Here is a 25,381-nt window from a genome sequence, read left to right as displayed (position 1 = left end):
CCACCGTGCCCAGGGGGCAACCAGGGTCCCTGCACCCACGCTGCCCGCTGCACAGCACCCAGCAGATGCCCCTGAGACCCCCTGGATTTGGACACCCTTCCCCATGCGCCCACAGCAGGAGAGGCTCCGCTCCCGAGCACAAAGCCGGGGGGCGCAGCGCCGGCCGGACCGCGGGGGCAGCACCGGTGCCCCGCTTGGCTGGCGGGGGACGGGCAGGACGGGCGGAGCGGGGTGCGCGGCGCGGGCAGGGTGGGCAGGGGAGCGCAGAGCCGGGTGGGCAGCGCTGTCCCCGCTGTCCCCGCCCCGCGCGGGGCGGGGCGCAGCCGGTGCGCTGGGTCCGGCGGCGGAGCCGGGATCGGCGGGTGCGCGGAGCGGAGCGGCGGGCGCTGCCGGAGCCCCCACGCCGGGCCGGGAGCAGGTGAGCGGCGGGGCCGCGCCCGGGGCAGCACCGGCGGGAGCGGCGGGATGGGACCGGGGGGCGGCCGCTCCCCGCCCCGAACGCATCGCCCACGGGAGCCGTCCCGGCTCGGGGTGCCCGTCCCGGCTCGGGGGTGGCCGGGAGGGCCGGGGCTGGCAGCCCGGGGACGGGCAAGGCGAGGGGAAGGTTTTCCCCTTCGCTCGGTGCTCCGGGCATCATCGCGCCCAGCGGGGACTCACCGGGTGTGTTTCGGAGTCCGGAGCGCGGTGCCGCTGGAGGCAGGAGGAGCTGCACTGTGCCCGGGGCGCCGCTCGGCACCACCGGGGCTCCGGGGGACGGCGGGGCTGGTGGTTGTGGGAGAGACCCTCCAGGGACCATCTCTCCCATGGAGCTTGGCAGCAGGATGGGCAAATCCTCCCCAGGAATCCCTTCATTTCTACTTATTCTCCAATTTCTAGAATCTTCTCCTCTATCCCTAGAGCAAGGGAGGATGACATCTGGGTTCCCCTGAACCAGCAGGGACCAGCAGAGCCATGGAGATGGAATATGAGCTGCCCAATGCCACCGCGTTCTGGTTCTCTCCGGCTTCCCCTTTCGACAACTTCTCCGTGGAGGCGCCCACCAACGCATCACAGAACGCCACAGGCCACCACTTCGACCTGACCAGCAATGCCATCCTCACCTTCATCTACTTTGTGGTCTGCATCATAGGGCTGTGCGGCAACACGCTGGTCATATATGTCATCCTTCGTTACGCCAAGATGAAGACCATCACCAACATCTACATCCTCAACCTGGCCATCGCAGATGAGCTCTTCATGCTCGGTCTGCCCTTCCTGGCCATGCAGGTCGCCCTGGTACACTGGCCCTTTGGCAAAGCCATCTGCAGAATTGTCATGACGGTGGATGGGATCAACCAGTTCACCAGTATCTTCTGCTTGACGGTTATGAGCGTTGACCGGTACCTGGCCGTTGTCCATCCCATTAAATCTGCCAAGTGGAGGCGGCCCAGGACAGCCAAAATGATCAATGTGGCCGTTTGGGGCGTCTCCCTGTTGGTGATCATGCCCATCATGATTTATGCTGGGGTGCAGCATAATCACGGCAGGAGTAGCTGCACCATCATCTGGCCGGGAGAGTCAGGTGCCTGGTACACGGGCTTCATCATCTACGCCTTCATCCTGGGCTTCCTGGTGCCTCTCACCATTATCTGCCTTTGCTACTTGTTCATCATTATCAAAGTCAAGTCCTCGGGCATCAGAGTGGGCTCCTCCAAGAGGAAAAAGTCTGAGAAGAAAGTCACCAGGATGGTCTCCATCGTGGTCGCTGTCTTCATCTTCTGCTGGCTCCCTTTCTACATCTTTAACGTCTCCTCAGTCTCCATCCTGATCGTGCCCACGCCTGTCCTCAAGGGCATGTTCGACTTTGTGGTGGTCCTCAGTTACGCCAACAGCTGCGCCAACCCCATCCTTTACGCCTTCTTGTCTGACAACTTCAAGAAGAGCTTTCAGAACGTGCTCTGCCTGGTGAAGGTCAGCGGTATGGACGAGGCGGACCGGAGCGACAGCAAGCAGGACAAATCCAGGCTCAACGAGACCACAGAAACCCAAAGGACCCTGCTCAATGGTGACCTGCAGACGAGCATCTGAGAGGACAGCGGGGTTGTCTGTCCTTCGCTCTCCTCTCCCCACTTGCGCCCAGCTGGCAGTGGCACGTACGGAGTCGGGGCAGAGGTGCCAGCTTAGGGGACGCGGGTGCGCAGACGGAAGGGCGGAGGGTCCTCGGGTGGGCTCCTACTGAGCTGCTGGCAGGTTGTCTTTCACGTTCTGAGAAGGATACGGATCAGGAGGTGCTGCCTTGCCAGGAAAACAAAGACAACTTGTAGCAACGCAGCGCATTTCAACACCAAAGTGCCCCTGTGGGCCACAGCCATCGCTGGGGCGGCCCCGCTGGCTTCCCCGGGGTTACCCTGGGGCTGGTTGGCTTGGGGTGCTCTGCCGCAGAATGGGTGCTGGCACGTGGACACACAGAGAACAGGGTGACCTCGGGAGGAGCCGAGGCCACGGTTGTGTGCCAACACGTGTCACCACGGACATGCACCATCTAATAGCAAAGCCCCGGTGGGAGCTCCCGGAGAGCCCAAGCGTGCTCCCGCAGTCACCGTCCCTGCGGAGACAAGGATATTTGGGATTGCATTTTGCAAATTACTCCATCGCCTCCCCTGAAGGCTCCGTGCTGCTGTTTGCGCCGTTTGCACAGCCGCCCTGCCCGGGGGGCACAGCAGGACCGGGCCGGGGCGGCTGCCCCCCGGGAAGCAGCTCCTCTGCTCCCACCACGCTGCACCTGCCTCCTCCACCCCGCGGCTCCCGCTGCCGGGGAGCCCCTTCCCTTCCCTTCCCTCCCCCCGCCCTGACGTCACCTGCCCGGGGGTTTGCTCCTTGGATGGAGGATTTTCCCTCTTTTTTGTCCCCGGTGGCCGCTGCCCCTCCTGCCGCCCGCGTCCGCTCACGATCAGTCCTGGGCTGCACCTGCGGCTGGACCGCGGCTCTGAGCAGCCACGGCACGATCGCCGGTGTCAGTCCCTGCTGGGAGATCCTTGGAAGCATTTGAACTGCAGCAAAACACGGGGGATTTGGAGCAGCCCAGCTCCCTGCTGCCGACGGCTCCCGCACCCGGGGAGAGGTGGACGTGTCCAGCTGTGGCTCTGAGGATCGCGGGGCTGCCACGGTGAGTGAGCGTTGACCGCTGGCACCGCCCTGCGCCGGCCAGGCAGGTCCCGCCGGCGAAGGGGTGATGGAGAGCGTGGGGGACGGGAGGTGGGGGCTGATGGAGACGTGGCCACAACCCCTGTCTGAGCCGAAGGGAATGGGCAGAGAGGCCAACGCGGCTTCCAGTACCAAGCCGTGAGGAAGGACAGGGCAGCGTGTCCCCTCACCCCTCCCCAGGGGAGCAGTTTCTGTGCCAGGCTCTGTTCACAGGCTCTGACTACAGAGCTGAGCCACAGGAGCACAGCGGTTTAGGTGGAGAAAACCACCCACGCTCACTCGCCCTCCCCTTCCCATCCCACCCCGGCGGCCCCATCGCCGTGGAGCCTTCACCTGGCGCTCCCGATGAGGCTGAGTGTCACCCACGAGGTGCCGCCTGCTTTGGGGCGCCGCCTGCTTTGGGGCGCTGCCTTGCTCAGCTGTGTATCCCCCCTGATGCTCTGAGAGCACCAGCTCTGGGAGAAGTTTCCCCACGGCTCTGTCCAGCGAGCCCCTGCCCGGGGAGTCCCACATACCAGCTGTGCCACCCCCACCTGCCCCCCAAAACCAGCCCAGTGCTGGGCATGACACCTGCCCCCCTGCACAGCTCTGCCCCCCAGCACAGCCCTACAGGACACGGGGTCCCAGCGCAGGGCTCGGGGCTTTCTGCAGGGCAGAGCAGGGCGTTATCAGCATTTATTTGCATTTAACCATTTACTGCTCCTCTGCAGAACACGGAGCCCTCTGTTGAGGCACACAGAGGGCTCAGCGCCTGTCCCCTCCCTGCCTGTGCAGGCAGCTGCTCACCGAGCACATCCCTGCCCCGGCTTTGTTAAGTAAAGCCGAATCCGGGCTCTGAGACAGCGCAGGCTGCCCTGCTGATGCTGCAGGAATTAAAACACAAGCCGTGTGTCACACCACAGTGACATATTGTTTGGTGGTGGCCGGGCTGGGTGCAGCCAGAGCCCTCTGGTAGGATAAGGCTTTAGTGTCACGGCTGCAGCAACACATCAGCCGGGCTTTGGGTGTTTCAGATTTGGTGGGTGGTGAAGCAGTTAATTGTGTGGGAAGCAGGGGAGGGCGTGGGGAGGGGGCGTTGAGCCCCCTGCCCGGGGTGGGAGCTGGTGGTCGCACCCCTGCAGTGGGGCCAGACCCAGACCCGCTGGTGTTCCGCTGCGCCCCAGTCCTGCCCGTGCCAGCCCCGTCACCAGTGCCCCGAGCGGGGACGGGGGAGATGCCTTTCCCAGCCACACACCACGGGAGCCCCCGTCCGGGAGCATCTCCTCCCTGCGCTGATTTACTGTTGAAAATACGGAGAGCCCAGCTTTCTCACCCTGGGAGGGTCCCATGCCCAGCACCACATTAGCCCAGCTCAGCCCTGTCCTGGAAGACCCCCCGGCAGTGACATTTCTGGCAGCTCAGAGCTGTGCGAGGGGGCTGTGATCTGAAATACCCCATTGCCCCACTTTGCACCCAGGGTCCCTCCTGGGCTGGAGATAACGGGGAGAGGAGTGAGGGGCGCAGGGGGCTGCCACCAACGTCCCAAAGGCCACCAAGGTGGGATGTGGCAGGGCAGGGGCACAAGGAGGCTCTGGGGGTGCCAGGGCACCCGTGGCTGATCTGCCGCAGCTCACCTGGGGGAAGGGGCGGGAGAGCGAAACGTGCCAGGAGGAGCCGCAGCCCCTGCCCGACATTCACGGTACAACCAGCGACATAAAACCTTCTGCTGGTTCATTGCCGGCTAATAAGCAGCAGCACCATTGCTGCTGCTGCGAGTAACAAAGTTTTCCTTCCCAGCCACTTGATTTTAGTGGGAACTTGACCTCATATTGGATCTGTTCTGAAAAGCCTCGCGGGGCTGCTGGCGGCATAATGAGAAATCTCTCCTGGTTATTGCAGAGCGAATAGGCTGATCCTGCGAGTGCTGGAGCGGCTCGGCTGCCGCTTCACACGCACACTGTCCCCAGGCAGGCGAGATTAGTTACAGCTCCCACCCGCCCGGCTGGAGCAGCAGGAGCAGATTTATCACAAATGGGAGGCGATGGGGAGACCCGCGTGTCCCACAGAGCTCCCCGGTACGGACCTGGAGCAGGGCTGGTGGCTTTGCTGCGGGGCTGTGTGTGCAACGGTGCTGTCCCCAATGCTGGGGCTGTCCCCGGGGGTGTTCACAGCCCTTGCAAGAGTCTGCCAGCCCCTGTGCAGAGGCATCCTCGCCGTCCCCGCATCCCCAGCCCTTGAGCACGAAGCCTGGAGCTGTGCCTGGGCTGAGCATCACCCCGGGCACGCTCTGACAGCGCCCACCTCACACACTGCTGCCAGCCAGCAGCGCTCCAGAGCCAAATGGGCAGGGAGAGGCTGGGTTTGGACCTGGAGCCTTCCTGTTGCATCTCTACAGCTCCTCATACCAGCACCAAAGCTGCCTTGGACTTCTTTAAAATGGTTACTCCTAATGAACCCCACCGCCTGGTCTCTGGGAGGCTCCCTGACTCTCCATCCCAACAGCAAGAGCCCTTTCTTTGATGGAGGCTCCCGGAGCAGCCCCTTCCTGCCGGACCCACACGGACGCCGGCAGTTGTGCAGCCGGCGATCCCCAGCAGCTCCCGCTGCATCCAGGATCTCTGCTGCTGCTTCCGGGCACGGCTCGAGTCTCACATCTCCGGGGGATGTTTCAGCCCTTGCTGTGAACGAGCCAATTTCAAACCGCTCGGGAAGAGCGTCCGTCCCTCTGCCAGGGCTGCGCCGCTCGCACACCCTGCCCGGGGCTGCTCAGAGGGGGGATCGCCAGCAAGGCACAAGCAAAGGGCACTGACCCCCACACAGCCTTCCCGTTACTACATCTGAAACAACACCTGCTGCTTCCCAACCAAGGACATCTCTGCTCTTCCCCGCCAGGCTTGGACCCCCAGCCTTGGGTCTCCGGCGGATTTCAGCCCTCTCCCTGCTCACAGCAGGACCCGGACTGCAGAAACTTGGGACGGGGGACAGAGACTGGGGGGAACCCCCCTGGAGCCGTGTCCTGACCAGAAGGGGGTGAGGGATGCAAACCTGGGCGCCGCAGCCATCCCGCCCCACACTGCACGGCCAGGAGGGGAGGGGGGCATTGTACATATGTGTATATACTGGACACGCCAGCAAAGGGGTTCACTATCCTGGCGCTGCTCTGCAGCCTGTGTTTTGCCCCTTCTCTGTGGCAGCTGCGAGTCGGTCCCAGCCCCTCGGGGGTCCCTGGGCTCCCCCTCACCATCCCCATGTGCCGTGGGGCTGGTGGCACCGGGCACGAGCCGGAAGGCACCGCGGAGGCTGCTCCCACATTGACATTCTCCAGGGCGAGGGAATGAGCTTTAGTCTCTACTTAAGGCAAGAGCCATTCCCTGCCAAGCTGCGGCTGTAGCGACCCAGGGGTTGTCCCCCCGGCAGCACCGCACCGCGCTGCCCTGTACATACACCCTCTGTATCTATAGCTGTGCTCTGTGTAGTGTGCATGGCTCTGCTGTACATGTTCTGATGCGAACACGTTTCTCTGCTGTAAGTCTTGCTTTCCTCCGTAGCGGTTGTTTCTCGGTGTTGAGCTAAGCCTTCCCGTGGTGAAGGATCCCGACTGCCCCGTCTGTGCTGCGGGAAGGAGGCGTGGATAGGGGTGGGAAGGAAGTAAAAGAGTTTTCCTACAATGTTTGACTCGGTGTGTGTGTCAGAGCTGGGCAGGAGCGGCAGGAATAACCCCGGCTCAGACACCTCCCTGCCCAGGGTCCCCAGCACAGGGCGACTCGCACTCAGTCCCTCTCCCCAAAACAGCTCTTCCCCTCATCCATCTCCCTGTTGGCGAGCAACACACCTGCTTCTTCACCCATGGGGTGGTCCCAGCTTTGGAGGGTCCACACCACAGGAGAGAAGCCCAAAAACCCACAGGCTTGTTCCCTGGTCAGCACAAACTCCGCACGCTGAGGTACCGACACGTCTGTGCCACCGTCACACGTAAAACACGACCACAAATGGCTCTTCAAGTACAAGGGGTCACAGAAACTCTGTCTGAACAGCCGGGAGGGAGACGCTTCTCCAGACGGGAACACCTCGGGGTGGTTTTGATGGGATCAGGACGGGTAAAACGCCATCGCTGGAGGTTTGATCTGCTGGAGGGGGCAGCACAGCGACGGGGTGTGCGCGGGGTGCACAGTCAGCAAAGACATACGTAAAAACACCCGTGTGAAGAAATCAGCTCTGCCATTGTATAAACCGAAAGTTCAGCTCCGAGCAGCTGCAAGGCCGGCTCTGCCACCACCAACTTCCACGCAAATAAACCCCTTTGCCCCAAAGCACCTTGGATTTTTTCCGTTCTCCCTTCCAATTTGCAGCATCGAGTTTTACAGGATTTGAACACAACCTCTACCTGCAAAGCCACAACAGCCCCCAAAACCGCTCGCTCTCTTTACACCAGCATCTCCTGCTGAAGGTGGATGCTCCTGCCCACAAACCCCCTGCCCAGGGCAGGATTTTCCTCCAGGAACAAACATATGTAAGAAAACAATGACCAGGCTTGTTGCTACACCACGTTGTAGCTGCCTGAGTCAGCATCAGGTGCTAAACACGTGTGTCAGCTCCAGGGGGTTCTCCTGGTCAGATTTACCTACATGTGTGCACGAGTACGTGGAGACAGCCCTGGGTTTCCATCAGAAAATATTAAGTCTTCCCAAGGAGAAGGGCAGAGCTGCCCAGGGAAGGCTCTGCAAACACAGCCCAGAGCGTGCTGATCTCATCCTGCCTCCGCAGGCTGAAAATACGAGATGATGGGACGTGTGGAGTGCAGGTATTGCAAGGTGGAGCCACATCAAAACAACAGCCAAACAAAACCCCACACCATTCAGAGGGGCCTTTTTGTTTCCGGTGGGTACATTGCAGCTGTGCCTCCCGCAGACACTTTCACTCCGCGTGATTTTGCCAAACCTGAGCAAGACGAGCATTTTTTATGTATTTTGTTTTAATTAAAAGACACACCAGATGGGGCCGGCTCGTTCGGCTGGGAGCTTCTTGGGGGTGTGTGGAGCGAGAGCGGCACCCGCAGGCCGCGGGGACTGGCCCATCGCCCGGGGAAACGGACGGCCGAATAAAGACATGAAAAATTAGAAAAAAAAAAAAAAAAATTAAAAATTAAACTGTGTTTTCTCCGCCCCCGCGGGCCGCGTCGCCATGGCAACGACGCCAGGGCGCGGCTCTGCCCTGCACAAAGATGGCGGCGCCCCGCCCCGCTGCCATGTCGGAAGACACCTCCCCTTCCCGCCCCAAAGATGGCGGCGGCGGCGTCCACGTCAGCGCCGGCCCGGTTCCCCGGCGGGCCCGCCATGGCGGCGCGGGGCGCGGAGGCCGAGGCGCTGTTCGAGGCGCACACGGCGGCCGAGCTGCGGGCGGTGGAGCGGCGGCTGCGGGCCGGCATCGAGCAGAAGCGGGAGGAGCTGCGGCAGATGGTGGGCGAGCGGTACCGCGACCTCATCGAAGCGGCCGACACCATCGCCGAGATGCGGCTCAGCGCCGAGCGCCTCCTGGGCGCCGTGCGGGGCCTGCAGCGGGGGGGCGCGGCCCGGCCCGGCCCCGCGGCCACGGTGAGGGGGGCGAGGGGCTGCGGCGGGGGGGGGGGGGGGCGGAGACCCTCTCTTTGCCCCCCTCACCCCGTCTTTTCCCTCGTCCAGGCCGGGCCGCCGGCTCAGCAGAGCTTCTACCGGGCGGCGGCGCAGCTGAAGCTGCTGCTGGACGTGCCCGAGAAGGTGTGGGGGGCCGTGGAGGGCGGCCGGTACCTGCCCGCCGCGCGGCTGCACCTGCTGGGCGCCCAGCTCCGCCGCCAGCTGCAGCTCGACGCGCCCCGCGCCCGCGGCAGCCCCGTCCTCGCCCGCTTCCCCATCCTGCTGCGGCAGGTGGCCGCCGCCAGCCACCTCAGGTGGGCTGGGGCTGCTGGGTTGGACTGGGGTGGGAGGAGGGTGGGGGGACACTTGTCCAGGAGTGGTCAGCGTCGGGCTGGACGGGGCTTTGAGCAGCCTGGTCTAGTGGAAGGTGTCCCTGCCCATGGGCTGGTCTGGGTGATCTGGCCTCAAGGTTGCACCAGGGGAGGTTGAGGTTGGATCTGGGAACAATTTCTTCCCCAAAGGGCTGTGGGGCATTGAACAGGCTGCCCAGGGCAGTGCTGGAGTCACCAGCCCTGGAGGGTTGGACAGAGATGAGGTTCTCAGGACATGGGGCAGTGCCAGGGTGGGTTATGGTTGGACTCGATCCTGAGGAGCTTTTCCAACCTAATTGATTCTATGATCTCTGAAGGTCCTTCCAACCCAAGGCACTCTATGAAGTCCCACTGCAGCCCTGTCGCTGCCAGCCACCCCACGGGGCATGAACACCTCACCCAGCCCCATAACACCCAGATAGTCCCACATCCGCCTGGGGAAAACAACATCCTTGCTCTGTGGGTTATTACATAACCACACCTGAACCCCTCGGTCCAGCACTGAGACCAGTGAGCACCTCCTTCCCTTGCCAGATCCACCATCCTGCAGGAGAGCAAGTCCCTGCTGAAGAGCCAGACGGTGTCGGACCAGGCGGTGGCCGAAGCCCTGTGCGCCATCATGCTGCTGGAGGACAGCTCCCCGCGCCAGGCCCTCGCCGACTTCCTTCTGGCCAGAAAACTGGCCATCCAGCAGCTTCTCAACCAGCCACACCACGGTCAGTCCCGTGGGCTGCCTCCTTTTTAAAGTCAGAGTAGCCCTCTTTGCTTCATCTCCCTCCTGCCCTGTAGAAGAGCAGCTGAGGGAGTCTCATAAAGCTCACGATGGTGGGGATGCAACCACATCACGCTACTGCCGGCAGAGTTTTGCCACAGCAGTAAAATGCTGCAAAAGTTAACAGCGCTCAGGGTCTTAAGCCAAGCCCATCTGTAGTGGGGAAGCAGGTGGTGCCTGGGGCTGAGCCCTTTGCCCTCCAGCCCTTCCCTGGAGGGTTTCCCTACAACCACAGGATTTGAAACACAGGGCTGCTCACAGCTCTGCAGGGGCTGCCCCAGCTGAAAGGTGTTTCTCTGCAGGTGCAGGTATAAAAGCTCAGGTGTGCTCACTGATGGAGCTGCTGACCACTACCCTGTACCAGGCACATGCTCTGTTCTACACCCTGCCTGAGGGGACGCCGCCGGATCCCGCGCTGCCCTGCGGTTTGCTCTTCTCCACCCTGGAGAGCACCACGGGCCAGCACCCCGCAGGTGAGCGCCCGCGCAGCTCCGGGTGTGCGGGCAGGAGACCCCACCCCGTGCTGGGCTGACTCCCCCATCCCCGTGTGCTTGCAGGGAGAGGGGGGGTTCTGGAGGATGAGGTGAAGCTGAGCAGCTGGTTCAGGTACCTCCCCGAGTCCGTGGTGGAGTTCCGGCCCGCGCTGCGGACCCTGGTGCACCCCATCAGCCAGGACTACCTCAGAGAGACGCTGCAGCAGTGGATCGCCATGTGAGTGTGATGTGACCGTGTCCCCCTTCGCAGGGCTCCCCCAGACACCACGCGGCCTCTGTGCACAGGCAGCAACACAAAGCAAACCTGAGCTCACCTGCTTCCTCACTCTGCACCATCTGCTGGTTTCTTGCCCAGCATCCCCTTTCCCCAGCAGTAAACCAGCCAGAAGCAGCATAAAACCATCCTGCCAGCCAGACGGTAACACCCCAATGTAACCGACCACCTGGGCTGCACAGTGATACTTGTCTAGAGCTGCTTTGCACTGCCTTATTTACCACAAGCACAGAGTAAATGAGAGGAAGATCCCTTACCTGGCTCATTCAGCTGCTGGTCCAGCACCTCCTTCCTCCTCGCTGACATTCCCCAGAGTGAGTGGGGCCGGCAAAGCCCCTTTATAGAATCACCAGCTCCACCCCTTCCCCCCTGTGGATGGGACAGCCAGCCCCTGCCTGCCCCTTAACAGCCTCATCAGCCCCGTCTCGTTATCCCATGGAGGCAGCTGGTCCCCACCACCAGCTGGTGGGCTTGCTGGCCTGGGGACATTTCCCCAGCGACCCTCCCCAGAGCCACCACCCACCCCCAGCTTTCCTGGGGTGCTGTGTTCCCAGCTTGGGCACCCAGTGGAGCCCAAGGTTCCTGCTGGTGGGCACGGGGCTCTCCTGCAGGGTGGGATCCAGGGTGCAGCTGCCTCGCCAAGAGGTGATTGCAGGCAGAGCTGCTTCCCGCCAGGTTAAGAATTCCCTTGATGTCCCCTCCTGCCTTCCCCGGGGCCACGTCTGAGCAAGTCAGACTGAAGTGAATTGTTGCCTTCAGGTGCAGCGATGACATCAGGGCTGGGGTCAGCAACCTGCTCGTCTACGTGAAGAGCATGAAAGGCCTGGCGGGGATTCGCGACGCGGTGTGGGAGCTGCTCACCAGCGAGTCCGTGAGCCAGAACTGGGAGGCGGTGTGCCGGCGCCTTTTGGACAAGCCGGTGTCCTTCTGGGAGGACCTGCTGCAGCAGCTGTTCCTGGACAGGCTGGAGGTGGGAGCCGTGCTCTGCGCCCCCTCCTCTCGTCTCAAACACTCCACTGGTGCCTGTTAGCAGCACTAAGCCTGTATTTTAAGTGGCAGGAGGCACATATAAAAGGTGGTGTTTTTTTCTCCTCTTGGTTCCGTTCCAGACACTGACCAAAGAAGCGTTTGACTCCATCTCAAGCAGCTCCAAACAGCTTCTCACCTTAGCCCTGCAGGAACTTGAAGTGAACCCTGGCACCTCTGCCCTGAGCAAGCACATCCAGTTTGAACACAACGTGGCCCTGTTCCTGTGGTCGGAGAGCTCCAGTGACCTCCCCGCCGATGCCGCGTGGGTCAACGTGGCAAACCGTGGCCAGTTCACCAAGAGCGGCCTGTCCATGAAGGCCCAGGCACTCACGCCGTGCGTGCAGAGCTTCTGCTCGGCTCTGGACTCGAAGCTGAAGGCCAGGTTGGATGATCTCCTGTCCTACCTGCCCGCGGACCCCAAGGAGGCCACTCCTGCGCTGCAGCCGCGCTCTGCCTTCAACCGCTACGCTGACGCCGGCACGGTGGAGGGGCTGCTCCGCGACCGGTGCGTCGCCTGCATCCAGCACGTGCTGGGCTGTGTGCACGCAGAGCTCCAGAGCGCCCAGAGCCTGCTGGGTGGGCAGGCGGATGCTCCCAGCGATGCCAAACTCAACACCATCCTCTTCATGGCGAGACTCTGCCAGTCCCTGCCCGAGCTCTGCCCCCACCTCAAGCAGTGCGTCCTGGGCCGGGCGGGCAGCGCCGAGACAGCACCGAAGGAAACGCGCTCTGGCAAGAAGCTGGGGAAGGGGAAAGCCCAGGAGGTGACCCCCGTGCAGGCCAAGTGGCAGGGGGTGAAGGCAGAGCTCCTGCAGCAGAGCCTGCTCGCTTACCAGATCTGGAGCTCCGCTGTCACCAAAGTAAGGAGCTGGTTTCTGTCGTCGCAGCTGCTTCCTGCGCGGGTTCCGCTCGCTCGGCTCCCTGCGGTCAGCGCTGTGGAGAGCTCAGCTGGGCCGCAGGCAGAGGAGGTGGCGGGATGGGCTCCAGAAATCCCCTTTAGGGCCGGCGGGGGGATGCGGGAGGTCACGCCCTGGGCAGGAGCAGCCTGTCCGTCCTTTGGTGCTGCCGTCAGAGCTGGTTGTGACCAGGTGCTTTGTTTTGCGCTCCAGGGTCTGGTTCAGTGCTTCACCCGCACGCTGCTGCTGGACACAGCTGGCTCTGTCTTGGCCACAGCCACCAACTGGGATGAAATCGAAATTCAGGAGGAGACAGAGTCTGGAAACAGCGTGACATCAAAGATCCGGCTGCCTGTGCAGGTATGAGGAACGTCCTCTTGGTAAACATGGAGAAGCCATCTGCTGGGAGGAGAAAAGCGCTTGTTTCCAAACCCACTGCTGTGTCCAGTGGTGCTGACCTGCTGTGGGGTTTGCTTGGCGGTAGGAGCGCAGGGGAAACGCTCCCCAGTGCTCATCTGTGCTCTTTGAGATACCTCCTAAGGCCAGAGGAAGGAAATTAGATAGTTGATGCTGTATATTCAAATGAGTGAGATTAGCCTGAGCCAAAGACACACTTGTGCCTGGTTTATACAGAGCCCGCGGGAGAGAGAGCTCCTGGAAATTGGGGCCGGGCTGCAACAGTGGGACTGTGCAAAGCCCATGGGACCCAAAGGCTCCGGACTGAACAGTGACAAAGCAGGAGGGAGAGGAGGGTGCTGGGGCTGGACAGGGCAACAGCCTCTTGCAGTGAACCTTTAAAGGTGAATTTCGTTGATTCTGAAGGAAAAAGCAGGTGGGTGAGAGCTCAAGATAGCTGGGAGGCCAAGGCCTGAGGGAGTAAATAACAAGCCCAGGTCAGAGCAGGGTCTGTGGTGAGAGGAGGCACAACAAGCAGTTCTGTTCTGACTGCACTCAGATGAGTATGTCTGGTGAAAGTACTCGTGAGGAGTGAGGAGTACTTTGAGGAGTGCTGGTGTCAGTAAATAAAACTGGGTGCTGTGGGGCAGGTGGGTCGCAGCGGCAGAGCGCTGTGGTTGCTGAGGAAGTCGGAAGCTCACATCATAAGAACTGAAATGATGTGCTGCTGATAAAGCTGACGGAACTTCCAGACCACGTGAAAACACACAGTTTTCTTCAACAGCCGTCCTGGTACGTCCAGTGCCTCCTCTTCAGCCTGTGCCAGGAGATGAACCGGGTGAGTGGTCACACTCTTCCAAAAGTCACCTTGCAGGAGCTGCTGAGGACCTGCATGGCAGAAGTGCTTGCTGCCTATGAAAAGCTCGTGGAAGAGAAGCAGGAGAAGGTACGTGAGCAGGATCAGGCCTTGCTGCAGCTGGCGTGGGACGGGAGGGTCACTGGGCACGCAGCAACGCGTACGCTCCTGCTCCTCAGAACAGAAAACATCTGCCTGTGAGAGAGGGAAAGGGTGAGTTTGTTCTTCCCCTGCCTCCCCAAAATACGAAGCGAAAAGGGATCAGACACCAGGCTGCATTCTCAGAACGTTTCAGTGGGGTTGGCTGGTTTTGGTGCTGGTATTTTTGAACATCTCCCCTCAAGCAGTCCGTTGACAGCCCTGTCTCGATGTCCTGTTTGCAGAAAGCCGGCACCTTCCCCATGACCCAGAACAGAGCGCTGCAGTTACTCTACGATCTGCGGTACCTCAGTATCATCTTGACGGCAAAGAGTGAGGAAGCGAAAAGCAGCAGGATCAAACACGACTCCAGGTGCTGTGCAGTTCTGGGGTTCAGCAGTAGTTCCCAAAAACGGTTTAAACCAACACCCTTACTGGCAGGAGAACAACACCTGTGGGCGCGGTGCCTCTGGGAGAAGGGCAGACTTTAGGCTCTGACGTCTTCACCGAGCTCGCTCTCAAAATGTAGGAGGAGGGGTGGGATTCTGCGGCTGAGAACATGGAGACAGCGGGCTGGGTCCCAGCAGCGGCTGCTCCTGGGGAAGACAGTGAAGCTTCCAGCCAAGAGTTAAAACCTTGTGTGTGCTCCAGTCTAGAGAGTCTCTCTAAGACGTAGTGCAGGAAGAGGGTTCCTCTGCAGCCGATGGTGCAGGTTGTGGAGTAGCTGGAAACCCTTCTGGCAGCTGCTACTCTGCTGAGTAATTCCCATTTTGCTCAGTCACTTCTTAGGGTTCTTAGGTGTCCCAGGGCAGGCAGTGAACCCGCCCAGCTGGCATCAGCAGCTGTCGCTGGGAATTCACCGCTGACAGGACTCTGCTCTGCTTGCAGGATTGAGAAGGTGACAGATTTCCTGGAGGGACACATAGATCCCTTTGACTTGGACGTTTTTACTCCCCACTTGAACAGCAACCTCAATCGCCTGGTCCAGCGAACCTCCGTAAGTCCGGGGAAAAGGGATGGATTGGGAAGCAGAGCTGCAAAACGTTCTGAGGGGCAGCTGGGGTGGCTTTATAAACTGCTTAATGCCTAAAGATAACGACTGGCACTTACTCCGAAATGGGAAGAGCGTTTAATGCCAGCTGCAGATAAAGGAGCTCGCTGAGCTGGCTGTGCTGCGCGTAATCGTGCGTAGAGTTGGCTGAACTTTATCTAACAGGATTCACTGGAGCCTGGGCAACACTAATTGGGTTAAGTAGTGCTGAAATGGGCCTAGAACTCAACTGTGGTAATAACGAGCAGCGCCAATTAAAACCAAATGTTAGAGGGGGAAGGGAGGCACTTCATGTTCAAACCGAAGACCGGTCCCTGGTGTGCCAGGAGGCTCAGCAGCAGCGTGGTGTCAGCTCTACCGACACCCCAGGTACAGCCAGCTCTGTCCTCCCTTCCAGGTTCTCTTCGGCTTGCTGACCGGCACGGAGAACCAGTACGTGAGCAGGAGCGGTGCGCTGAGCTCCCAGGAGCCCCACAACATCCTCCCGTTAGCAGCCAGCCAGATCCGGTAAGGGCCTCGGCTCTTCTCCGCGTCCCCACGGCTCTTTGGGAATTGGGGCTGGAATTTTTGCTTCCCTCTGACCGGCCACGTTTCTTTCTTCCATATCTTAAGATTTGGGCTTCTGCCGCTGAGTATGTCGAGCTCGCGAAAGAGCAAGTCTGCTACCAGGAGCACAGAAAGAGTTCAGGTTGGTAAAACGGAGCTGTACTCACTTTTTGTCGGTGCTCATTATCCCACCAACGCTAGAGCTTGCAGGGAAAGAAGAAAGTAGCCAAGCAGTTAAATTTAACCTGATTTTTATTTTCTGTAAAATGAGAGAACCATTACGGCAACATAGCATGAGATGGTTTGGATTTCCCCATGACCCTCAAAAAAGCCCCTGACGGCCCCTGTATTTTTGGAGCCGCTGCTCTGTGGTGAAACGCAAGCAATAACCACTGTGAAGATGCGGTGAGGACTTACACAGATGAGGCATTTAGAGATCAATGCATAAAAACAACTCACTTAAAGATGGCTGCAGGGACTGTTGAAGGACACCAGCTAACTGTGACCTCCTTTGCAGTGCGATGCTGACTGTAGCTCCTGAGGAAGCCGGGCCGGGGTATTCCAGCCTGTGTGAGCAGAGTGGCTTTGCTTCGGCCAGGGCTCGCTGCTGCCCTGGCTTTTCCCAGCACACAACCATCGTTGCTGTTTCCCCCAGTTTAAAACATCTGCTTAGATGGAGTTCTCGATGCGAAGGATTGAGAGAGCCAAGGAATACCTCACTGCTACAGGAAGCACTAATTAGTAATCTGTTTCCTTTAGCTATTATTAACCCAATAATCCAGCTGAGGTGATGTCTCTTCAACTGGGACAGAAGAGTAAAGGTCTGGTTTAATCAGAGATGCTGGAGTTTACTCTGCAACTCTTGTTGTCTGTTACTCAGAAGCATTAAAGACCAGACACAGTACAAGGGTTGTTGAAAAGCCCAAAGCTTCCCACTGAAGGTATTCTTTGCCTCTTCCACTCCTGCTGTAGTAGGGTGTAGAAGTGTGCAGTGATGTTTGACTCGCTGTTACTGCTCCCTTCCCCTGCTGCGGTGGTACACGTACGTTCTGCGCTAGTCACACTCCTCAGGATCCCTGGCAGATGTTTGCTCCATCTTTGGTGCTAAAATGGTTCTGGAGAGGTGAAAGTCCACAGTCACCCAAGAACAGCTCTCTGAGGGCAGCGGCTGCACGTCTCCCGTGCTCCCATCCCCTTGCTCTGAGAGCAACAGCATGCACTTCAGAAGAATTCTGTTTTTTCTGAGCATTGAATAACATCTGAAGAGTTACCTGTTGCTAACAACAGCACGGTGTGTGCTTCTGCCACTCAGAACTGTCACTAACCCCCAGGGGTGACGCTGCTTCGGTTGTAGTTCAAGCTCAAGTTGCCTCCTTGCAGCTACTCTTAGACAAGGGTATGGAGTAAGTCAAAGGTACGTTGGAATAGCTACTGACGCTTTTGTTCTTAAAAACTAACAGGTCCCAGCCCCTGCACTCCCAAGAGCAGACGACGAGGCATTGCGCCCCGGCTCCTTGTTCAGGCAGCTTGTAACCGAGGAGGACGACGCGGCTGCACCTTCTCTCTTCAAGCTGGGGTGGCTTTCTGGCATGACCAAGTGATTCATTAAAAAATGAGAAGTTGGTCTGTGTATTCGTCTTCACCAAGATCACTCTCTGCTGGGCGAGAACACTGACGCCTCCGCTGCTGCGGTCAGAACCGTTCCATCCTCAGCCGGATCCCAGGCACAGGGCAGGGCTGTCCGTGCCCTCTGGCTGCTGGAACAGAGCTGTAACTGCTCTGTCACCTCCTGTACCTTGAAGTTGTTAACATTAAAGAAAACCACCAACCCACACACTGTAACAGAAAACAAAACATTTCACAGCTAGAAATGGGTATTGGAGCAATGTAAGTCTCCTCTCCTTCAAAAACCCCTCCCCAGGCTCCTCTCTGCTTTTCTCCGTAGGTACCGTGAATCTGCTGTGAAGCCAGCGGGCACCTGACATTTCACTTACAGCTGCCTGAGCTTTCCTGGTTCTAGTTTCACATTTTCTCTGCAGTACAGCAGTAAAGATGAAGCGAGATAAGGCTCATCGCACACCCAGCTGGCCGGACAGTCACAGCCGGGGCAGGCCTCAGGGATCGCAGGGACCGCACCTATTCTCATTCTCTATTAACTCTAAATGCTCACAAAAATTCTGTTGCCAAATAAATTTTTTACTAGTTTATTGAAATTAAAAAAAGACTTATAAAACTGAAGATGAACGTTTGAGAGAACTTTACATAAAGCAACAAATTGCTAACAAACAGATTAGGCAGTCGATTGGAATTGAACATTTTGCAATCCTACAACACATGTGGATTCCTCGGTCTCCTCTTGACATGTACTTGTAGAACCACCCCAAAAAAAATCCTATAAAAATTGCTTAAAAGCCCCTCTTGCATTGCAATAGTGCAGCAAACCACAAGTAAACAATTTCCTGTTAACCTGTTATTTCAAATATAGACTGAAAAGGCAACAGGCGTTTTGTGCAATTCCATTTTAACAAACTTTTAAGTTGAAATATCAAAGCTACACAGTGCTGTCCCTTCACAGAAGGCAGGGAGCTGCTGGGTCATCATGTGGGCAGGCGGCCCCGGCTCTGTAAGCTGTGAAAATGGGCTTCCCTCAGGATCTGGTTGATGTGGAAGTAAGGACCTTGGCTTAGTGCAGACTGCTCGTGGAAGGACTGGGAGGAGACGGGGCCGGATCCCGCAAGGCTGGGGTTTAGGCTGGGCTCTGCGCCGCACGCTCTGTCGGGGCTGTTGATGCTACTGCTACTACAGCTGCTGCTGCTGCTGCCGCTATCGCTGCTGGAGGACTGAGACAAAGAGAAGGTTAACAGCAAAATCACATCATTTTCCCTCCTGTCTGTAATGAAACACCGTGGTTAAGCAAGCCAGCTTTACAGTAAGTCCCTCCCTTCCAGATTTGCAGGCTCACGTTCAGCCTGATGGACTAATGTAAATCCACCAAGTGCTTTCTTGGCGTTCATAGCTTCCTTTGTAGCTGAAGGGCCGAGCAAGCCTTCACCCGGCGCTTCGCCGACCTCCAGTACACTGGATCGCAACTTTCTGGTTTTAGACCCACCAGCTCTGCCCCCGTGACCCACGTTAGCACTAGTGAATTTGCGGAATTCATCCGAGAATTGGAAAATAAAGAACACTCCTACTGAACTGCACGTGTCAGTGAAGGCAGGCAGGGCATGAGGAAAAGCCTAGCACTCCTGCTCCAGCAGCCGTTTTAGGTGAGCACCATGCAAAGCGTTTTCCTACAAGTCAGTTCTTCCTAAATGAGATCTGAAGCATCCAAAGCAACAGGCTGTTAAAATCAAACACAGCACGGTACCCATTTTAAGTCTTTGAACACCATGACAGACATACAACTACTCTTCTCCCAGTGAAGTACTGGGACTGCAATGTTAACTGGTAATTCCCATAACAAGTAATTATACTGGACAGGACAGGGAAAGAGCAACAGGTATCAGAGACTTCCACATGCAGAGAAAACGGCTCCCGACTGAGCTCGCAGGGAGGACAGGGCTCATCCGCCAGCACATTTCATGGTAATGACTGCAAGACCATTTGCCATCATCTTCAGTGTTTCAAAGACATAAAACTGTTTGGTTTATACTATCTTAAGGGCTGCTCGTGAAAGGTTCCATTAGTCACAGCTGAAATATTTCATTACTGTGTGATACGCTGTTCAGGACAACACTACAAATATTTCAGTGCTTAAGAATCACAGAATGGCGGCTTTGCCATCCCAGGAATCCATCCACAAAAGCAGCCGGCGTAAGGGACAGCAGCTAAAAACCCACACATTTTGGTAAGTATTAATCTAAAACCACAGAAGTCAAAGCTTGGCGGCCACAGCAGAGGAAGCCCAATTTAAAGAAGCCCACAATAATTTAACAGTCAGCACCACATCCAGAAGGTCTCACTTTGGAGCAGATCTGAAGAACGGTGCAAATGGCACCTGCCAGGTCTGTCAGGGAGCAGCGAGACGGGCCCAGGAGGGCCCTGCACGAATATCTGAGCTGCACCACATCTGGGTGCCAACGGGAAACCCCACGGCACCGATTCCACAGTTGATCGTGACTATTCAGATAAATTTCTTGTTTGACTAAGCAGCAAAAATGCTTCATTTCTGCAGGACAGCAAGCGAGGCAAGGGCACGGGGCTGCACCGCGCTGGTGGGTTAGTTCAGCTAGCGAGGAGAAAACAGCACAAGGCATGTGAAGTCACTCCTGAGGAAGCAGCAGGTGTAACTACAGGAGCGACCAGCTCCTCTTCCTAAAGCTGCAAACGCTGGAGAGGGAGAGCACACGGCAGGGCAGAGAGAGGCACGAAGCGGCGCTGGCTGCAGCACCGCATTGCGCACAAAGCACAGATACTGAAACGCAACGGAACAAGTCACAGCAGCCTTGGAGAGAAACCCACCGCACAGGACACTTTGTTTCCTTTTAGTCTGTGCTCCTTACTGTTTTTCGTTACAGCCACCTTCTGAAAATCAAGGTAAAAATCAAAATGAGAACCTAGTATTAGTTACTGCTAAATTTTCACATCTTAACAAACATTTTAGAGTGGTTAGTAACAATTATATTATGTGTATCTAATTTTTTTTAAGCAGAGATTGTGTCCTGGGACGTGCTTCCTACATCTAAGGCTGTTGACAGATCTGGTTTGTCAGACCCTCTTTATTTCCATTTCTCTAATGCAAAAATTCACTAGCACGTGAAGCCCGTTTATTGCCCAAATCCCAGCAAAGACCTACCATTTCCCCAGGCTGTGGTGCACATTCTGTTACGCATTTGGACTACAATTAGACAAAAAAAGAATCCTTAAAGTCATCATGTCAGCAAGGACAGGCATCTACACAATGAAACAGTTTTCAGCAAAAGGGCAGAGAAAAGTAGCCCAATGTAAGTTTACGAGTATGTTAAGCACCAAAAGTGCCTCTTCAAGGTCTATCTGACTCATTAACTCCTCTTAACATCACACCGAGTAGCTATAGAAGTTGTAAATAATTTCCAAACAAATGTCCCGTTAAATGTATTAATCTGCTGATCTGTGACATAGCATCTCAGTCACCATGATAGGAACTTCAGAAACGGCTGTTTGGTCCCTGCTGCTCTCAAAAATCTTTCAAGATGAGTTTAACAGAGGTGTAATCTGGTTTTAATTAGAGCTTAAGACCAGCCCTTCCTCAACAGTGTAAGACCGTGGAGTGGTGTAGCTGCAACGCCAGACAAAAACTCTGATTTGAGGGAAGCAACTGCTGCCGTGCGTCAGAACCTCCGCGATGAGCCGGGGGAAGCGCTGAGCTCCGGGAATCCCGTCATCGGGCAGAGCAACAAAGAGGAACCGCAAGAAATGAGGTTTTACAGAAGTTATTCAGGAAGGAATAGAGTCACCCAGAGCACTGCAGACTCCCTTCCTTCCCTGGGAAAACCAGAGCAAAGGGCTTTTCAGCAGCGATTCCTCAGGGTGCAGATTCCCATCATTCCCACGGAGGATCCGCTACAACTCTGCCCGACCTGACGCACGGGCAGCAGCGAGCGGAGAGCAGGAAGGGATTCAGCTACATTTATAAGAGAAAACAGCTTTCAGCTGAAAGAAGGCAAAAGGAATTGGTACTTCAGCTAATATGGCACAAAACGTAAGTGTGAGTGTGCCCTGACGTGAAAAGCAATTCTCTCCTTGTGTGCTCTTTGAGGTTACAATTCGCTCCTCCGCACACCTTCTCTCCTTCAGTATCCTAACGCTAGTGAGGACTTGGAATCAGCAAGAGCTGCCTTTGCAAATGGTGAAGTATCAGGAAACTAAATACAAGTATTACAAATGGCCAAGAATTTCAAAATGCCATCAATCGGAAGCAGTTGTGCACAATAAGCACAAGAATTTCTCCATTTGGCACAGGAAGTCCTTAAAGAAACATTCAAATAACAGTGATTTAATCTCATGGCTTGAATTTCTGGGCATGCTCCATTCAGTGATCCAACATTCCAAGAAAACAAGAAAAAAAACACAACCCTCTATTCATCAGTAGACAACATAGTGAATTTTGTTCCCTCAAGAAAGGGAACGTTGATTTTTCCAAATCTGTGTCCAGCAGGCACATTCCTCCACTTCAGCGTCAGCAGTAAGAGATGCTCCGTGCCTGCACACCGGGGTTTAATGTGTTAAACACATATTTTTACAAGGCAAGTGCATGCATGAAGCAGAGCTCTAACAGCCTGGGCGCCAGGGCCGGCAGCTCGTGCCCACCCCAAAGCAAACCGCCCGAGGGGCAGAGCTCAGGCACCCGCTCCTGCGTGGCCACCACACGACTAGTGCCACTTCTGCGTTTTAGCAGCTTTGCCCAAACGCCAAGTGTTTATATGACAAGCAAAAGTGCTTCTGCCACTCACCATGAAGGTTTTTCCTGATATTCTTAATTTCATTACTCCTACTTCAATCCCTTGTTCCACACTAAATTCTTCCTCCTCCCGCCACAAAGCTCGTTTAGCCATTAACTACTCTACACACGGAGAAGAGGTGTTTAACCTGTTGGACAAGTGATTGAGCGTCAGATGTCAAGCAAATATTTATGGTTCTACCCGTTATACTCGAGAAACAAAAATGACTTCATCCCAGCAAGTCCTACTTGTGGCAAAACAACGATATAGGAACCAGGGACATTTGTCACCACGGTGAATTCCTCACGATGAACATCTCGGCTCTTAGAGCATTTTCCATACAATATCTCTGACTATCACATCAGCTACATGTAAAGGTTAAAAGAAAGTCCCTCACAAAAGGAATGGTGTGATACAGAGCTCTGTATCATTTTAAATATAAACTTGAAGACATTACCATATGATAATAGATAAGCTCTTTGAAGTTACATAGCACAAAACATTTTCTGTAGCCAAAGTATAGTTAATAGTTCGATATAACTGCAATAGGTTGTGATTACTCATTATAGCCAATCTTCGGAGTGAGAGGGCTGTACAAAAAAACAAAGATATTTCAAAATCTTAAAAGAGACCCATTTCATTAACCTCAGGGCCACAAACCAGGAGGAAGCCTCTGCTCTGCATGCTCCTCTCCATACACATTTTGCAACAGAGCTACGCAGCTCATTAGAAATGCACACAGTGGATTTTCAGATGATTAATACAGGCAACGACTCAGGAAATCTGGCAGCAGTTTGGAAATCAGCATTTTTTTAAAAAAAGAATCTCATAGCTAGCAAATTGCACGGCCTAGAACACCTGTCATGTGAGCGATGAGAGAATAAGAGACACTTTATCCCATGTCCAGCAACAGATCATGGCAAATACGAGTAAAAACCCAACAGTTTCAGTTCAAGGGTTTGAGCTGTGAACCAGTAAGACTTGCTTAAACTGCTGAGCTCTATCAGAGCATTTTTTAAACATCAGATAAGTGCTACCGCTTGCAAGCAGCACTACATTGGAATGCCTTCCAGCTTTCCACCACAAATAACCACATTACTGGCAGTAAATGCAAAGCTGGAAGGGTAGATGGTTGGGCCAAGTGACCACACACATTTGCAACCCCCCTGGTCACCTCCTGGGTTCTGGGTACGTTACACCCCATTTCAGACAGCAGAATTGAAAGGGGCAGCAAATGCTTTGTTTGTATCTTCACTTGGGTGCTACACATCAATATTTGAAATATATTAACAGAAATATTGAGGCCAAAGACAACCAAGCTCACTGGAAAACATGCTGATTTCCAAACCACGTTTACAGATTTCAACCTCTTGAGTATGTAACAGTGTGAAGCCTCGGGACCTCACATATAAAGCAAAAAATAAAAGTGTTTTCATTAACTACTCTCCATGAATAAAATTTCACAGAACATTCCAACTGTTACTTAAATTCAGTACTAAAGGAAACTGAATTAGACAGAGAAGGCTCTCACCTCAGTGTCCCAGGAGTCCTGAAGGACAGTGTTCCTGGTAGTACGCTTTGTCTGGGGAACGTGACCATCGTCCTCAGGGCCATTCCGTCTCCGCTTCCTGAAGAAAGTTTAGGGACAAAGGAGAAAAAAAAAAAATCAGCTTACTGATATACCTTCTGTTTTGTTCTCTAAAGGCAACTCTATAAAAAAAAGCAGGACAGCTTGATAAATTAATGATGTATCTAAAGCTCTGATGTACTATGAACATTCATATTCTCTTTTTACCTGTTCTCTACAGAACGGGGATAAAACCAGCACGTTTCTCACAAAGCAGCCAGGCTGATGTTTTCATATCAGTTTATGGGACACAGACTCACACCTACCATTAAAACCAGTGCTGAGCGTCTTTCTAAATAAACTCATTTGACAATTCTCAGCCTTACAACTGCTCTCAGAACTCAAGCACGTCTAAAAATAAGCCTGGGGCTTTGAATGACATCTGACAGGCCGAGAAAAGCACCTGTGGAGAGCGGCAGCGACCACACTTTCAATAAATACCCAGTTACATTCATCTTGCTTACATGAGTCTGCAGCTGGTGCCTATGCTGACCTTCTCTAGTCTCTCCACCCTGATGGCATTTTACGTCAAGTGATGCTCCTGACCAACATTATTTTCCATGCGGAAAGAACGTTTTGCCAGAAAACACCTCGCAGAAGACAAATCCTTCCCTGTTTCTGATGCACTCGCCATCCTCTTATGACGTCAATGCCACTTTGCAGCAGTTGAGCAACAACAACCACCTAGAATCCCTGCGAACCAATGTCTCTCACTGTCCGCAGAGTTTTAATACTAATATAAAATGATTTTTCCCACTGTACAAACACCCCAGGTCCACCAGGACCGTGGCGCACTGGGCACCACCCAAAGTATAAGATGGAGCTGTTTTGGTTGCTAAAAATTAATACATCTGAAAATGAGTCAAAGCAGACTCAAGTGAGGTATTTATAACTGAATCCTTCCTTACAGCCGAGCTCCTGCAGCACACTCAGCTGCCAGGCTCCGCTCCACGCCCACAGCAGGAGCTGCCTCCTCGCTCCCCCAGCCCCGGGCACCCTCAGCCCATCGCCTCCTCCCTCTCCCAGGCCCCCTCTTCTCACAAGAGACATCCCCCTTTATTTAACACCTACAGCCCACGAGCAAACTCAACACCTCCGTCCCCACAGCCCAACCTGCTGCCCCGCAGCTCCGGGCACCTCCTGGTGGCCCAGACAGGACCCACCTCCTCCCCGGCCCCACCGAGCCGAGAAAGGCCCCTCCATCCCCCGCACCCTCAGCGTTCCCACCTCCCGACCGCAGCCGACCGCCCCCCGGCTTTAGCGCTCACGGCCGCGCTCCCAGCCCCGGTTCAACCCCCTCCCGAGAGCGGGGGCCGCTCCTCCCACCCCCATCCCCGCGGAGCCGACCCCTCACCCCCTCCTCCCGCCCGCAAGCCCCGCTCTCTTGCTCCCCGCACTCCGAAACATCCCCCTCCGGTGCCCGAAGGGCTGACCCCGCAGGCCCCGGGCCCGCTCCCCAACCACCGCGTCCCCTCAGGCCGCGCTCCCCTCCCCCGCCGCGGCTCGTCCCTCACCTCTGCCTCGCTCCCCGCTCGCTCGGCAGCGGCTGCCGGCAGCTCATGGCGGGCTGGGCTGAGCTCTGCGAGGCGGGACGAGGCGAGACGCTGCGCTGCGGTTCGGCCTGACCGGGCCCGGCGCTCCCGCCGCTCAGCACAGACGGCGCCGCTCGGCTCCAACCGCCGCTTCCGGCGTCACCGCCTCCCGCGCACGCGCAGTGCCCGCCCCGGCCACGCCCATCGCG

At 56.2% G+C, this 25,381-nt stretch overlaps 3 protein-coding genes across 10 annotated transcripts; 2 read left to right on the top strand and 1 right to left on the bottom strand.

The window, feature by feature from the left end:
• The first annotated feature begins 361 nt into the window (after window positions 1–361).
• SSTR2 (somatostatin receptor 2) lies at window positions 362–3,799 on the top strand. The gene is made up of 2 exons (XM_082067005.1): window positions 362–418; window positions 898–3,799. The coding sequence occupies exon 2, from the start codon at window positions 952–954 to the stop codon at window positions 2,065–2,067; it is 1,116 nt and encodes a 371-aa protein (XP_081923131.1). The 5' UTR covers window positions 362–418; window positions 898–951; the 3' UTR covers window positions 2,068–3,799.
• A 4,548-nt stretch (window positions 3,800–8,347) lies between these two features.
• On the top strand, window positions 8,348–17,224 carry COG1 (component of oligomeric golgi complex 1). 5 transcript variants are annotated; one of them, XM_082067077.1, is made up of 15 exons: window positions 8,370–8,753; window positions 8,841–9,085; window positions 9,677–9,858; window positions 10,217–10,387; window positions 10,472–10,625; window positions 11,442–11,652; window positions 11,792–12,571; window positions 12,821–12,967; window positions 13,788–13,949; window positions 14,243–14,370; window positions 14,886–14,994; window positions 15,446–15,555; window positions 15,661–15,736; window positions 16,112–16,150; window positions 17,055–17,224. In XM_082067077.1, the coding sequence occupies exons 1-14, from the start codon at window positions 8,442–8,444 to the stop codon at window positions 16,133–16,135; spliced, it is 2,811 nt and encodes a 936-aa protein (XP_081923203.1). In that variant the 5' UTR covers window positions 8,370–8,441; the 3' UTR covers window positions 16,136–16,150; window positions 17,055–17,224. The 5 variants fall into 5 exon arrangements, with proteins under 5 accessions (XP_081923204.1, XP_081923203.1, XP_081923202.1 ...); XM_082067076.1 differs by having other exon boundaries at window positions 16,112–16,164; XM_082067075.1 differs by lacking the exon at window positions 16,112–16,150 and having other exon boundaries at window positions 8,373–8,753.
• A 558-nt stretch (window positions 17,225–17,782) lies between these two features.
• On the bottom strand, window positions 17,783–25,347 carry VCF1 (VCP nuclear cofactor family member 1). Of its 4 annotated transcripts, none has more exons than XM_082067079.1 (4): window positions 25,155–25,347; window positions 23,545–23,641; window positions 20,056–20,118; window positions 17,783–18,434 (listed from the first exon to the last, which is right to left on the bottom strand). In XM_082067079.1, the coding sequence occupies exons 1-4, from the start codon at window positions 25,199–25,201 to the stop codon at window positions 18,192–18,194; spliced, it is 450 nt and encodes a 149-aa protein (XP_081923205.1). In that variant the 5' UTR covers window positions 25,202–25,347; the 3' UTR covers window positions 17,783–18,191. The 4 variants fall into 4 exon arrangements, with proteins under 4 accessions (XP_081923205.1, XP_081923208.1, XP_081923206.1 ...); XM_082067082.1 differs by lacking the exons at window positions 20,056–20,118; window positions 25,155–25,347 and adding exons at window positions 20,390–20,431; window positions 22,026–22,161 and having other exon boundaries at window positions 23,545–23,643; XM_082067080.1 differs by lacking the exon at window positions 25,155–25,347 and adding an exon at window positions 22,026–22,161 and having other exon boundaries at window positions 23,545–23,643.
• Window positions 25,348–25,381: the final 34 nt, after the last annotated feature.

This window comes from Streptopelia decaocto (genome assembly GCF_964273445.1).
Source record: "Streptopelia decaocto genome assembly, chromosome: 16".
In the NCBI taxonomy this organism is placed as follows: Eukaryota; Metazoa; Chordata; class Aves; order Columbiformes; family Columbidae; genus Streptopelia; species Streptopelia decaocto.
This window is presented reverse-complemented; position numbering and strand designations above follow the sequence as displayed.

Bases quoted from the DNA above. Each gene is read 5' to 3' on its own strand.
- SSTR2 (XM_082067005.1), top strand. From the start codon at position 952: ATGGAGATGGAATATGAGCTGCCCAATGCCACCGCGTTCTGGTTCTCT.
- COG1 (XM_082067074.1), top strand. From the start codon at position 8,442: ATGGCGGCGGCGGCGTCCACGTCAGCGCCGGCCCGGTTCCCCGGCGGG. The intron at 9,086-9,676 runs GTGGGCTGGGGC...TTCCCTTGCCAG, and splicing joins GCCGCCGCCAGCCACCTCAG to ATCCACCATCCTGCAGGAGA. The intron at 14,995-15,445 runs GTAAGTCCGGGG...CCTCCCTTCCAG, and splicing joins GCCTGGTCCAGCGAACCTCC to GTTCTCTTCGGCTTGCTGAC.
- VCF1 (XM_082067079.1), bottom strand. From the start codon at position 25,201: ATGAGCTGCCGGCAGCCGCTGCCGAGCGAGCGGGGAGCGAGGCAGAG. The intron at 20,119-23,544 runs GTGAGAGCCTTC...CTTGATTTTCAG, and splicing joins AGGACTCCTGGGACACTGAG to AAGGTGGCTGTAACGAAAAA. The intron at 18,435-20,055 runs GTGGGTTTCTCT...TCTTTGTCTCAG, and splicing joins GAAACAAAGTGTCCTGTGCG to TCCTCCAGCAGCGATAGCGG.